The sequence below is a fragment of the Heliconius melpomene genome, chromosome 3 (genome assembly GCF_056956725.1).
Source record: "Heliconius melpomene rosina isolate 202511_hmr_F chromosome 3, ASM5695672v1, whole genome shotgun sequence".
Classification (NCBI taxonomy): domain Eukaryota; kingdom Metazoa; phylum Arthropoda; class Insecta; order Lepidoptera; family Nymphalidae; genus Heliconius; species Heliconius melpomene.
The window spans coordinates 8,110,034-8,124,159 of record NC_140391.1 but is presented as its reverse complement, the minus strand read 5'-3'; the positions used below and the strand labels follow the sequence as shown (position 1 = coordinate 8,124,159).

General features: G+C 32.0%; 2 protein-coding genes across 2 annotated transcripts; both read right to left on the bottom strand.

Annotated features, from left to right (window-relative positions):
* Positions 1 to 19: 19 nt before the first annotated feature.
* LOC146540041 (trypsin-7-like) lies at positions 20 to 7,013 on the bottom strand. The gene is made up of 7 exons (XM_085207853.1): positions 6,818 to 7,013; positions 6,341 to 6,476; positions 1,662 to 1,824; positions 935 to 1,140; positions 539 to 744; positions 367 to 424; positions 20 to 277 (listed from the first exon to the last, which is right to left on the bottom strand). Exons 1-7 carry the CDS (start codon positions 6,884 to 6,886, stop codon positions 156 to 158), a joined length of 960 nt encoding a protein of 319 aa, XP_085063979.1. The 5' UTR covers positions 6,887 to 7,013; the 3' UTR covers positions 20 to 155.
* A 442-nt stretch (positions 7,014 to 7,455) lies between these two features.
* Positions 7,456 to 13,611, bottom strand: LOC146540040 (trypsin-1-like). Its single transcript, XM_085207855.1, has 7 exons — positions 13,441 to 13,611; positions 13,025 to 13,103; positions 12,349 to 12,511; positions 10,443 to 10,642; positions 8,870 to 9,078; positions 8,050 to 8,107; positions 7,456 to 7,652 (listed from the first exon to the last, which is right to left on the bottom strand). Exons 1-7 carry the CDS (start codon positions 13,540 to 13,542, stop codon positions 7,531 to 7,533), a joined length of 933 nt encoding a protein of 310 aa, XP_085063981.1. The 5' UTR covers positions 13,543 to 13,611; the 3' UTR covers positions 7,456 to 7,530.
* Between the last annotated feature and the right edge of the window lie 515 nt (positions 13,612 to 14,126).

Sequence of the window (14,126 nt, the reverse complement as noted above, 5' to 3'; positions counted from 1 at the left end):
TTCATTAAGAGAAAAACCATAAAAAATGCGGGCTCTTTATTTAGTTAATCTCAATGAAGCTACAAAATGTATATTTGTTACGACATATCACCTGAATTGTTATTTTAAATATACGGGTGAATAAAACTAATTAGAATATAATAGTAATAGATAATTTAGTTTGAACAGAAACAGCCGTGACGTGAATGGGCCTTGATCCAGTCTATGTATTTCGTAACTCTCGTATAGACGCCTGGGTAACCTTTCCTTCCACAACCGATGCCCCAGGAAACTATTCCTGGAAAATTTATAATATAAATATGTTTAATAAGAGTATAGCCGACTAAATAGTTTATTCACGAGATAATTTAAATAATATTTTATTACCAAGGATTTCGTACTGCTTATCACCTCTTTCAGCAGTCAGTGATCCTCCGCTGTCTCCCTATATATTAATAAAAGTTATATTAGAAAAAACTAAAATAATATTATCCTTTTACTGATAAAAATATTAAAATAAATGGTGGTGCTGTCATGGAAGATTAATTTTAATTTATACCTGACAAGTGTCCTTCTTTCCTACATCTGGATACCCAGCACAGAGCATGCCATCAGTAATCATGGACGGCTCGTATTTAGTGTTTCTACACTTTTCGTTACTAAGTACAGGAAGTTCCACGTCCAGCAGTTTACAAGAATGACTCAATTGTTCCCCAACTGACCCCCATCCCGCTGCTATAGCTTTAACTCCAATGTATGAGTTATCTAAAATTTATTTTAATTATATATTGAATTGGTATTTTTATATATGCCAAACCAACTGTAATAATGATGGATGAAATATTTTGGTACATTTTTGTATCATCTTTAACTAAAGAAATTATTTATTTATTCTACTAAGAAATTGTATGAAAATATTTATTTTGCGAAGTTGTGAATTTTGGTATTTACTTACCATCATCCCGAGGCAGGCAAACCGGCTTGACGGTATCCGATATATTGACCCTGTCATTTAGTTTGAGGATGGCGATGTCATCTCTGAATGTTAAGTAGGTAAAGTTGTGGGCGACGACGTCAACCACGTAACGGACAACTGGTTTTTGGGTCTTGTTGCATCTATCATGATCACCCAATGTCACTTTCATCATGAACCACATTAGTCTATGAAAAAATATATATTTTGTAATTTTTTTACATAACTTGGATTTATTTTTATTTATTTGTAAAAAAATAATAGTTTTTAACATAGCGTTTTTAGTTTTTTATGCGTAATTTTGTTAACGTGAAATAGTGTATCACTAACTCACTACAGTGACTTCTTCCAACCTAAAACGAACAAGTTAATGCAAATTAGGTAATAAATACAAACTTTGCCTCGCATGAAGTTAAAAAAGATGCAATCTAATAACAGGCGTAATACGTTCAAGCCTGATTTATTTGTTTATTTATTTAGAACTACCAGTGGTAATTACATTAAACAAATCATACAGTATCAGTTTTCTTAATTATATATATTATTATAGCTAAATAGTGGATACTACGTGCAATAATACAATACAATTTTTATTAATTTTATGTAAGCATTATTAAAAATTTTCATATACCTTGAACTTCACGAATAGCTTAGCTAGCCTTTTAATATCTGGATTAATTACTTAACTTACAATAAGACTTCAACATACCCTTTAACACAATGAGCCGCAGTCAGTATATGTCTATCATTAATAAGCACTCCGGCACAGTAGAATTTTTGGAAGTACGTAAGTCTCGCCACCCATGGGAACTCGTTCACTGCTGTCTCTTCACCTCCAATGATACGCGTTGCTTCGTTACGCTCCCCACAACCTTGGAATAAATTTTGAAATATTTTGTTTTTTTTTTATTTTTACGCTGTATCACGTATATTGCATGGTAGGCAGAGAAACTTAGGGAACACTCCGTTCCCATTAAAACACTTCCGTTCCCCATTTTCCGCCGAATTTTGGAGGCACTGCATGCTTCGTAGCGTCTCAATCACTCTGCTTGGTAACCAGATCGAGAAAAAGAAAATATTAAATACTAGCAGACCCGCGAACTTCGTATCGCCTAACAGTCGATTTTTTTTTAATATGTATTCTGCTATTAGCGACACCGGGTCAGCTAGTAAGATAAAAAAAATAAAAACTTAAATCATTTTTAATTCTTATAATATTCATTAAAAATTATAATAAAAATAACAATTTCCGATATCTTATTATGATGCCTACTTATTATATTTTATTTTATTTTTACTTATTCTAAATTCAGTTTCATTTTCATTGTAGTACTTTATGGTACACGTTATTTTTTGTTTGGTTATCTGGCGCGTAAACAAACAGAGCAGATGGTTTTCCAACACGGGAACAGACAATATACAACCAACCATGCGAGAAACATGAGTTGTCTATATTAATACCACAAACACTTAATAACTGCCCCTGGGATTTGTTTATAGTCATTGCGGGAGCAAGCCGTACTGGAAACTGTAGTCTTTTAAGCTCTATGGTATGTCAGTCGAAATCATTGGGATGCCCCGCATCATCAAAAAGTCTTCTCCTTTATACTTTCCTTTCAATATGATTGCTTCTATTACGTTATTCATTATTTTTTATCACTAATCGTATGCCGTTACAAAGTTTCAGTTGGTTAATATTTCGCAACATTATAACTACACATTCAAGCTTTAATTGAAGGTTGTGAGGCGGCAATCCTGGCAAATCAAGTGAATTTAAAAATTCCGGTGGATAGTTCACGACATCATCTTCATTAGTTGCCGTATCAACTGACATATGTGTCCTTATTTTGCTAGGAATGCCATCGTGTGTTTGGCAGCCAGTAAAGCTCTTTCGCTCAACCAATTATGGAATAAATAATCAGCAACATTTCAGCAACATTCGGAAGCACTTTATGAATGAGTTCATCTTTTGATTACGTTAACTGACAAAAACAATCAGGAAAGGTGATGCAGCCAGTCAGCGCATATATAGGAAGTTTGCCATTACCAATATCAATGAGTTGTTTAGAGAATATGTATCCAGATTGATCATTTTGCAACATGACTCACATATTCTTGCTTAAATGTAATACCTTGACATGTTTCCACAATTTCGAGGACTTTAAATATGTGGAACCACTGGCAATCCTCCTCCTTATAATAAAATCATTGCGCCACCAAATTGATTGGCAAACTGAATTTTTACAATAACCTTACAATATTGGCAAGCTGTTCATAGGTCCAATAGCAATACAGCTGTAGGCACTGCTGGCATCAATTGATATATCGTAACAAAAAGCAGCTCGATTCAAATTTGCACCATTATCATATCAGTCAACTATCGTGCTCACGTTCATTGCAATCTTCACGTTCTGGGCAGTACGATTAGATTCTTCTGCCTAAATTTGTCCACCGCCTTATAGAAGGCATTTTTTGTAAGTCACAAATACACAACACTTTATTAATTTTATAAAATTTGTGGCTTTTAGATTTAGTAATATAGACGCACAATGAGACGTTTACATTTCAATTGACATCTTACCATAGAAATATTGACAAATATTGACATTAATAGACTGAGATCCCAGGGCCCCCAGACCTACATCATTTTAACAAAGCTGAAATTTTGAGGATTGATAGTCTAATATGTACTTAAGACTATCTAACTTAAAAAACCATCAGAGATAGTGCCAACTTAAAGCACACTTTCAGTTGCGTTAAAGAAGAAAGTCTCTTTTTTTTTCTCATTTATTTATGTACCACACAATAAAGAAAGTACAGAAAACTTATGATAACAGAAAAAATGTGTACAATGGATAACTTATCTCTAATAGAGATCTCTACCAAAAACCCTTGAATGTAGCGGATGTTAAAAGAAATGATTCGGGTGCGGTATTTTAATATAATGTTAATAATAATAATAAACCTACATACAAATATACATAATATTAATCAATATTACTATACCTACATAAATATATACAATGACATAAAAGAGTTGAAACAGAAAAAGAAAATTAATAAAAAAAAGACAAAGCGACTACTAAAGATTCTAATTGAGATTAAGAAATGTTGTTTTAATTTGATTTTAATAGTATTTAGAGATGGATTGCCCGACAGTATAGAGTTAGGTAGTTCCATAAGCGCACTGCTTGAACTGTGAAGGATTTTTCATAGAAAGAGGTATTAAATATAGGGCACTCAAGCTTTCTTAGAGTTACACATGAGCGTACAGGTCTTTCACTTGGAAGTGTCAATTGAAAACGCTCCCTTAAGTAAGGAAGAGAGTTTTTATATATGTTTTAAAGTAAAAAATGTATATTTCACATTCTTTCACGTGGATCTTTACTTCTGCCATACGTCATAAAGGTTCTTTAAAATTGGGGCAAATTACATTAAAGTAAATCTAAAATTTATAATATATTATTTACGGACTATTTCAAGACCCCTCTAGCCCCAGACCTTAAGCAACCAGATCAATCCGATGGCTTTATCATTTTTCCAAAAAGAGATATACCGTTATTTTTCTCTACCTCTGAAAGGATCCCATTTTCAAGTTAGTGAGTAAGCATACTGTCTTAACTACATGTAAGACTAATAGTCCTCAAAATTTCACCTTTGCTAAAATGACGTCGGTCTGGCAGCTCTGGGTTCTTGGGCTATAATATTTATACGATACTAACGTCACTCAATTCTTTTGCCTTCCAGGAATCCAGCTACTAACATTTAAACTTTATAGTAGTGTATTAAAGTCCAAATTGACTTTAAAGTAGATATTAATACGAATCTTTTGAATGGGAATATAGAAAAGTCATGTTTTTGGACCTTTTCTGGTAAATTTTAATTTTTTTCTGTCCGTTAGAACCATCCTCGTACTTCAAGGAATATTATAAAAAAGGAATAACCGAAATCGGTTCAGCTTCTCTCGAGATTTGCGCTTAGCAACACATTCAGCGATTAATTTTTATAAAAAAGAAGATATTTCGTATATTGTTTTGATATTATAAAATTACTTTTGCCTCCTTCCAGAGTGAGGTAATGAAAATATTAAATATTTCATTTCTTCAAGTAGGAATCGAACTCAGAACCTGTCGTGTATACAGTCCGGTGCTTGTGCCACTGCGCCACAACGGGCCTCAAAATTATAAGAATTTAATTTTTTTATCTGTGATACACATATATGTTACCGATTTATGGATTTTCTTTTTAAATTTTATTTAATTTGTATATATTTATTAAAAATATTTACTTAAATTTATATCATTTGGTGTTGAACCATTTTAAATAATAATTATGGTATTACGTAAACGTCAAAACAAATGTTTATTACGTAGAATAATTTATTTTAAGACGACTGACGAATTATATGTAATAAAGTTTAGCTGGGTGACTGGGGTTCCACATTGGATCCAATTTTTTTTTATGTCAACAGAAAATGCTCATCACGTTGAATAACTTTTCCTAATTCGTTGTATTGATATCTCTTATAGATTAGGCGGGCTGCTAGGGTCTCACATCAGGTATTCGGACTATCAAAATAAATTATAGCCTATATTTTGCCGAAGACTAATAGCTATGCAACAAAAGAAGTTTCATTTAAATCTGTCCAGTAGTTTTTGAGTTAAAGAGTCACAACAGACAGACAGACAAGAATTCCAAAAATCATATTTTTACCTTCTATTAGTTGTATTGAGTCCCCCTGAAGTGTTTTTTTTGGTTTATATTCAATGTACAGATTTTACCCCCTTTACAGTTTTATTATATATATAGATAAATGAATGTTAGTCTTAAATCAAAATATAAGCAATAACTAACAGAAAATTTTGCAAATTAAGTTAAAATTATTTTTACTTTATTTTGTAAAGTAAAAACAGGTTCTTTAAAAATCCTTACGGGAAAACGACAATGTATTTATTTATTAAAGTCGAATATATTTTCATACTAAAAATTATATTCAACTTTATTGTCATAATAAAATGTTTTAAATCTTATTTTTACTTGGTTTTTTAATTCCATATGTCGACAATATGCGTTGCGTAACTAATATTAATTACGATAGCACAATGTTTCACAAAATTATTATTGAAATAAAAAAATATTAATGAATATTATTGAAATAAATACATAAAAATATATAGAGACGAGTCGTGGCGCAGGAGGACTGTAAATGCGATAGGTTCTGGGTTCGATGTCCACTCTAAAGGAATGAAATATTTAATATTTCCCTATTTTCTTCGCTCTGGTATCGCGGCAAAGTGAGACTTTGTGAAATTCGGCGGAAAATGGGAAACGAATATTAACATTAGGTTCCCTCTGCCTACTCTGCTAAAATTAAAAAAATCTACTTACGACAGTTGCACTTGTTATTTTTTTCTTCAATTGGTTCCGTTACATCTTCTGAAATTTCTTCTGTAGAGGTAACTACTATTGCTTCTGTATAATTAGAGCTGCTTTCTTCTAAAGATGTGACATTTTCAGCCCTAACCTTTATTATGAGATCCAATTATTTTTATTTGTTTATCATAAAAAATGTATTAAAATCTTAAATTTGGATTAAATGTTATTCTTTAGAACTGCCACTCTTGTTTTTTTTTGCTTCACAGTGTACCTTGCATGTAGCTGGATAGGCAGAAGGGTCCTAGTGTTAAGGCACTCTATTCTCCACTTTTCTCCCAATTTTCTAAACATTGCGTGCATTGTCTTGTTGCAGAACGTGAAAATGAAAATAATCAATTACCCCAAGTGGGAATCGAACCCACAACTGTCGCGTTTACAAAAAGGCGACGTGGCGATGCAATTTTATAACAATATTACTAAAATACTTACAATTATCAGCACAAATCCATAAAAAACCAAGAGAATATACACAAAACTAGACTTTTCGTTAGTTTTCATTTTAAAATATTACTTAGGATATGTAATAATTTATTAAAACAAATATTTACTGTATAATTATTAGTAAATCTGATAGTCGAGTGGTCTCACAGGCAAAATGCAAGCAAATACGAAGAGGCTGCAACAGGAATGGGTGCATTGCTCCCATGGCATCTATGCGGTTTAACCCGCTTCTATTATTAGTACGGACTAGCTTTTTGACCTAAAGTCCTTTTAATGTTTATAATTTGAATAGACGATTGTGGGTTCGAATTCGAAGTTCGAAAAATTTCTTAATGAGAACGGAGTGCCTCACCACTAGGTTCATAAGTTCCCTCTGCCTACCCTGCCATTGCTATGTGCAAGGTAGGCAGAGGGAACCTAATTTTTTTTAATTATTTCTCATTGCCATATTTTAATCATTTTGCATCATAGCTTTATAAATATTATAGAGCCACTGTCATAATGGAACAATATTTTTCTTTTCTTCTTTGATTTTTTGTAATTATTTTCTTTTTTCTTGTCAAAGATTGCCTATTTACGTTTAAAATGTATAAATCAAACCAAACTAAATCGTTTTTCTTCTTTATTATCAAAAGTACAAGTACGTATCTAAAGCAAAATTATAAAGCGAGGTTATAGTTATTAACTCATTAAATTTAAGTCTAATAATCACAATAGCAGGCATCTTGTGTGTTATCTTTTATCCAATCAAGGTACTTTGTCACTCTTGTATAAACTCCTGGATAACCAATTCTGGCACATCCATAGCCCCATGATACAAGACCTACAAAATATGAAATAAGAAGAGGTCAGGTAAATAAGACAAAAATTTTGATACATGGCTGCATGGATGCATTTGAGGCTGGGTGCTACGAGGTATCTTTAAAAATATTAGATTGTACAGTCGTTGTCGTCACTGATAATTAATAATAAAATATCTACGGCTACAACATGATGATGAGGCCAGTCATGGTGCTAGGGCAAAAGCATGTGACTAAGAATGCGACAGGTTGTAGGTGAGTTCCGCTACTCATCACGCATTACCTGCAGAATTCGATGGAAAATGAGGAACGGAGTGTGTTAACACTAGGTTTTCCATGCCGTACTGTGTGCGGTAATATAACGTGAAACTAAAAAAAATATTATTTAACCGACATTATGAAAGAGTGGTTAGTACGTACCAACCAAGTCATAAGCGTGATCTTTGTTTTCAATTACTAACGGTCCTCCACTATCACCCTGTAATATAACAATAAATAATATGTTAACATATATATATATACTAGCGGCCCGCTCGCGGTTTCACCCGCGTGAACTATGTTATTATTAATTTCTGTCTCCATGACTACGTCCTAGTGACGTCTATGCAAAATTTGAGACTCCTAGCATTTAGTAACGAATGACAAAGACAAATGTCATTAGTAACGAAGTTTCATACAAATTTTCAACCCCAAAAACAAACCCTTAGAAGTTGAATATTGCAAATTCCCGTCTTAGCGAGCACCTACGTCCTATAAATAACTCCTATGCAAAATTTGAGATTCCTAGCACTTGTAGTTTCTGAGATTTCGTGATGAGTGAGTGACCTTTCGATTTTATATATATAGATATATATATAGCTGAAGAGTAACTCAATATTGATCAAACGAACCAATCAAGGCACTGAAAAATATAAACATCATTGTAGAGCAATTAGAAATAACAACTTCATGGTAGTCGGAAATAGTTATTAAAATAAATTGTAAAAAAAACTGTCATTGTCATTAAAATAAATAGTAAAAATAGTAAAAAGGTGAAATTCACTGTCCGTAAATCCGTATTTATTTATTTCTGGTCTTCGTCCTTGAAGTGTTTTTAAAGTAAAAACGTAATATAAATATTAAAATCACTCTTTATTGAGCCCATACAAAATACTTTTAATTTAAGTTGACATATCCGGCCTGATAAAACATATTTGAAATTTGCTAAAAATATAAAGCTATAAAAAAGTTAAGAACCCACCGTACACGCGTCTTTATGGGCTGTGGCGGGGTACCCCGCGCACATCATGACATCTTTGATCTTAGTTTTATTATATTTAGTGTTTTTACACTCCTCGTTACTCAGCACGGGGAGCTGAGCTTCCATTAATGTGCAGGACCATTTTCCAGTTTCCGCTACTGCTCCCCACCCCGCCACCGTTACCGTTGATCCCGTGTAGAGATTTAGAGCTGAAATATATTAATTATTAATAAAATTACTTAATTATGACTATTTTAATAGAATTTTGAAATTATTTAAAACCTATGTAATATATGTTTAAAATCTAACAGTCTAACGTTTACAAATGCCAATTTCAGTCTAAGGGAACGCGAATTCAAATTCTAATCCATTTTTATAAATAAAATAAAAAGTAATTAATTAAGGTTTTAAATTTAAAATAAGATCTCCATATTGAAGAAAAGGTATCTTTGAATCTTTCCCTCACATAAAATAAAATTTAAAAACATATAAACATGTAATGAGTATCCTAATTTTGTATTAAAATTTTATGAGACAACATTCAAATGAAACATAAAATGTTATCTTATTAAGTGATCCTACTGCACCTCATTTCTAAGTTTTAAAGCTAATTATATAATTTAATTTAAAGTTTTAAATTATAAAATTTAAAATTATATATTTAAAGCGTAATGTAGGACGTCCTCCAGCTAGATGACGATATCCGCAAAATGGCGGGCAACGGCTGAATGCGAAGAACTGAAGATCGAGCTCATTGGCGTGACATTGGAGAGGCCTATCTCCAGCAGTGGACGAGGACAGGCTGACGATGATGATGATGATGATGAAGATATATTTAATAATTTCACAAGCTCTTTATTTAAAAACGTAAAAAACTGACTAAGGTATTTAGTTTAGATACCAATATAATAATATAAAATAGTGTTTTTTTTTTACTTTATTAGAATGAAATATGCTTATCCCTTTTCTGAACCAATAAAATCTTCCCAATGTCATTTAGTCCCAACACAAAGCGAAGGCTATCATAATATTTTTACGATTCTCAATAAAGTTGCGAACCTTAATTTTATGCCCAATAAATTCATAAAGACATGTTTATGACATAAATACCTAATTTAGTCAAATTTGATATCATTTTAAATACAATTGGAAAAATATCAGGTATATTAGAATTCTTTGAACAGATACGAATTTTAATTCTTTTTTCATGACGCTTTGGCTTTGTGAATTAAAAATAAATTAATAAAAAGATATAATAATTTACGATGTTGCTAATTGAACAATAATTGATTTACGACTGGCGCAATTATAGCGCGTCGAAAGGAGCAGAAAATTTAAATTATTAATAAAAATAACCTGTTTTTATGCTGAAACAATTATAGTGAGACCAGTCATGGTGCACGGGCACAAGCGTGCTATAAACATGACGAGTTGTGGGTTCGATTTCCACTTGAGGAAATCAAGGGATCAAATCTCGGGATTGCCTCAATGAGAGCTTAACGCTAGGTTCCCAGGTTCCCTTTTCTTACAACGTGTAGCTAATATTACATAGAAAATTATAGTAATTACTTACGATCCTTAGGTAAGCACACAGGTCTAATTGTATAAGTATAGTCCATGGGTTTGTTCAGCTGGAGCAATGATATGTCATTGCTTAAATCAGTCAAAGTGAAGTTATGGACGTACATTTTCACCAAATATCGGGTTTCGGGCCTCTGTTGGATGCACCGGTTGTGTTCGCCAAATTTAACGCGAAACAGAAACCACATAAAGCTGGAAGAAATTTTAGTTTAAAATATTTTTCATATGATTATTTGGAAGTGCAATGCCTTCGCCTTCGTAAATTATTTTTTTTTTTTCAAAATAATTTTTACGTGTTTATTTCAAACGGTTGCATTAATAAATCTAATAAAATTGTCTTGATAAAAATAACATACTTATTATTTAAATTACAATATACAATTATCATTTATAATTTAGTAGCGACCCGTTCGCGGCTTCGCCCGCTTAAACTACTGAATTATTTACTTAATACACTAATTACGCGACAACCGCTATGTCTCTTCATTTTAAATCTATTATATCTTCGATAATATTCATAAACAAACACGTTAGTTGTGAATTCGTTCCCTACTCGTGCATATAAACTATTTTTAATTTCACTCTCTGTCAAGATAAAGTGCGGCGGTGTTATTTAAAATGTAAAGTCTCATAATCCGACGGAAAGTGGGGCCAGGAGTGTCCTGTCATTAGGCACTGGGTTATCTCTGGCTGCCAGTAAACACTTAATTATCAATATTTACCTGTTGTATAGTGCACAGATTTCATTTATACACAATTTATTGAAATTTCAACCTTATTTCGTATATTAAGCATGAAAAACAAAAATGATAAGGAGTTACATTCCTTTATGCAATTGATTTATTAGTGAATAGTTACGTGACTAAAATAATTTTTAATAGAAATAAGTAAGATATGTTAATCCAAAGCCAGAAGAGTTTTTAAATGTAGAATCTACGAAGTTGATACAAATTGAAGAAGCGAAGCCGAACTCAGCCAGATTTTTCATTGTAAAGGGGGCCCGGGGCAATATCCATTACAATAAATTCAAACTCAAATTCTGGAGGCGTTCTGAGGCAAATTCTGCGTGTTGAGTGGCAGAACTCAACGCCACGTTTTGCTTCGACATTAGAGCGAAGAAATGGAAATATATTTTTTCATAAATATTTCATCTCCTCAAGTGGGGATCGAACCCACAACCATTCGTCTTTACAATCACACTTTGTACCCCTCCGCCACGACTGGCTTTAAAAACAAACTAAAAATATACATTAAATCACGAAAATAAACCTCTTCGAATACTCTTCTCGTCTTTATTTCGCACAGTTTATCGCAATATTATTTTGAATATTACGTGAGATTAGATTAAACCTTGGAAAACCTTAATTAAAAGAAGGCGGTGGTCCCAAAAAGTGAAACGTTAAGATAAGCTACTTGGAGAAAAATGTTTATTTATATTTTTACTTATTCAAACGATGCATGGCTAAATATCTTTAAATTAATTTACTCCTGCAATTTTCTTGTTTGCACCAGGTAAAGTCCATTAGCTCATTTCGTGTAAATTTTAAAATTACGTATTACGGCTCTCCATATTATCATGTATAAATTTTCACTCAAAATTACTCATTCTCGTCATCCATCTCCCTAATCCCAGTTCTAAAATTTATGCAACTAGCATTATAGATGCAGTAATAATATTCTACCGAAATTATTAAAATTTTGAGTGGTAGCGCAGGGCGTAGTCGTGTGACATTAAACGCGACGGTTGTAAGCGCGGTGTTGAGTTCCGCCTCTCACTGCGTAATGCCTCCAGCTTTCGGCACAAAGTGAGGAATAAAAATATCTTAACACTAGATTCCCAGATTCTCTCTGCCTATCCTGCCATTTGCGAGATACAGCGTGAAGCAAAAACTACTTACTCTTTGACGCAATGTGCCGCTGAAATAACATATCTGTCGTTAATCAAGGAGGCTCCACAGCCGAAGGAATTTAAATAAATAAGACGAGCTATCCACGGGAAGACGTTTACATCAGTTTCAGAACCGCCCACCACTCGCGGTTCTTCGTTGCGTTCACCGCAACCTAAAAAGGAATTAATATATATATATATAATTAAAAATTCTTTGCATTCAATATTGAAAGCTAAAATTAAAGAAATTTACATAAGTTAGAGCCGGTGAGAAGCTTAAGAATTTACTTATCTAAGTATAATAAGAATTAACAATATTTTGTATCCTCTCAGATAGGTACACTTGAATAATTATGATATTTAGCTTTTAAATAATTCCTTAAATAAATTATCTAAAGTATGAAAATAAGTATATTATATTATTACTTGTAACATATACTGTATTGACAGCATATTTGTGTAAAATTTTTAAGTTTTATATGAATAACAAAACATGTATGTTTTTAAATAATACTACCTTATATTATAACTTTTCGCATTCTTAATTTTTTTTTAATACTTTTTATTTATTATAATAAGATAAAGTATGAAATTTAAAGTATTAATATAACATTAAAATATTTTTTTATCAAAAGAATATGTTATAGGTAAAGTAAATAGTTATTTTATTTATTACTTGTACTTACTGCAATCTCTACATGGCGGCAATTGATTGTCTGAATGTTGTCCATAAGAATAATATTCATCACTCACTCTAAGCAAAGTCTGCGAAAAAAGTTCTTTTTGAAATTGCAAATTTATAATTTAAATTCTAAAAGGAAGACATCAGCGTGAAAGAGAACGAAGTAATTGATCACAAAGTTAACTCTATCTTCGACACAAAATACAACCAAAAAGTTTATAATATATTGATAAACTATTATAAAATACACTATACAACTATTAAATAATAACCCAGATGTATTATAGTTAAAAAATTACTACTACTTTTACATTCATTTAAAAATCGAACACGATTAGCATAACATAGATAAAATATGAATCCAAATTAATATTATGATTAATTAGCAGCTAACAAAAAAAAAGTTAATAAAAAACTTACCTTGCTTAACGTGTCACCAGCACTGACAGACACACACAAAATAAAACAACACAAATACATAAACATAATGCTATCCTTCCAGTAAAATATTTTATTTATCATTATCTAGAGACATGAGTGATGGAACTCTCGTAAGTCGCGTTTGGTACACTATGTATTAGCGACACCAACTTGTGCCTTCGATTTCGAATCGCTTGTGAATCGGGCATCCCAAAATGTGGCGCGCTACCAAAAACCCATATAAATAGCAGCTATAGCAACCATCTAATCTGCAAGTATGTGCAGTAATTTATGTCTCTTTTATAAACAAAATTAATTCAATCTTAATGTTGGTGCGAAAGAAACTTTTTAAACACCGTTTTAGGCGTCAATAGACGATTGTGTGCTGGAACATGTTATTTGGCAATGACCTCGAGGTTCGATGACCTCACGGACTTGGGAATTAATACTAATTTGAATCTTATAGATTCTTTATAGATAAATAGATAATGCACTATAAGAGTATTTTATATCTAAAAGTTTCGTCGTATGAGTGTGTAACCTACTTTACTGACATTTTCTGTAAGGTGGTATTATTGGATGATCTCATTTTTATTACTCCAATTCGATAATTTAAAAGAAAGAAGAATTCCAAAATCAAAAACAACAGGAAAATTTGACTCAAACTTTACAAATGATTTCTGAAG

What these genes read in the sequence shown, in the direction of transcription:
- LOC146540041 (XM_085207853.1), bottom strand. Translation starts at nt 6,886, where the DNA reads ATGAAAACTAACGAAAAGTCTAGTTTTGTGTATATTCTCTTGGTTTTT. An exon ending in GCGGCTCATTGTGTTAAAGG is followed by an intron (nt 1,141 to 1,661) that starts GTATGTTGAAGT and finishes ATTTTTTCATAG; the next exon opens with ACTAATGTGGTTCATGATGA. An exon ending in TAAGCAGTACGAAATCCTTG is followed by an intron (nt 278 to 366) that starts GTAATAAAATAT and finishes TAAATTTTCCAG; the next exon opens with GAATAGTTTCCTGGGGCATC.
- LOC146540040 (XM_085207855.1), bottom strand. Translation starts at nt 13,542, where the DNA reads ATGATAAATAAAATATTTTACTGGAAGGATAGCATTATGTTTATGTAT. An exon ending in GCCGCCATGTAGAGATTGCA is followed by an intron (nt 12,512 to 13,024) that starts GTAAGTACAAGT and finishes ATTCCTTTTTAG; the next exon opens with GTTGCGGTGAACGCAACGAA. An exon ending in TGTGTGCTTACCTAAGGATC is followed by an intron (nt 9,079 to 10,442) that starts GTAAGTAATTAC and finishes AATATATTTCAG; the next exon opens with CTCTAAATCTCTACACGGGA.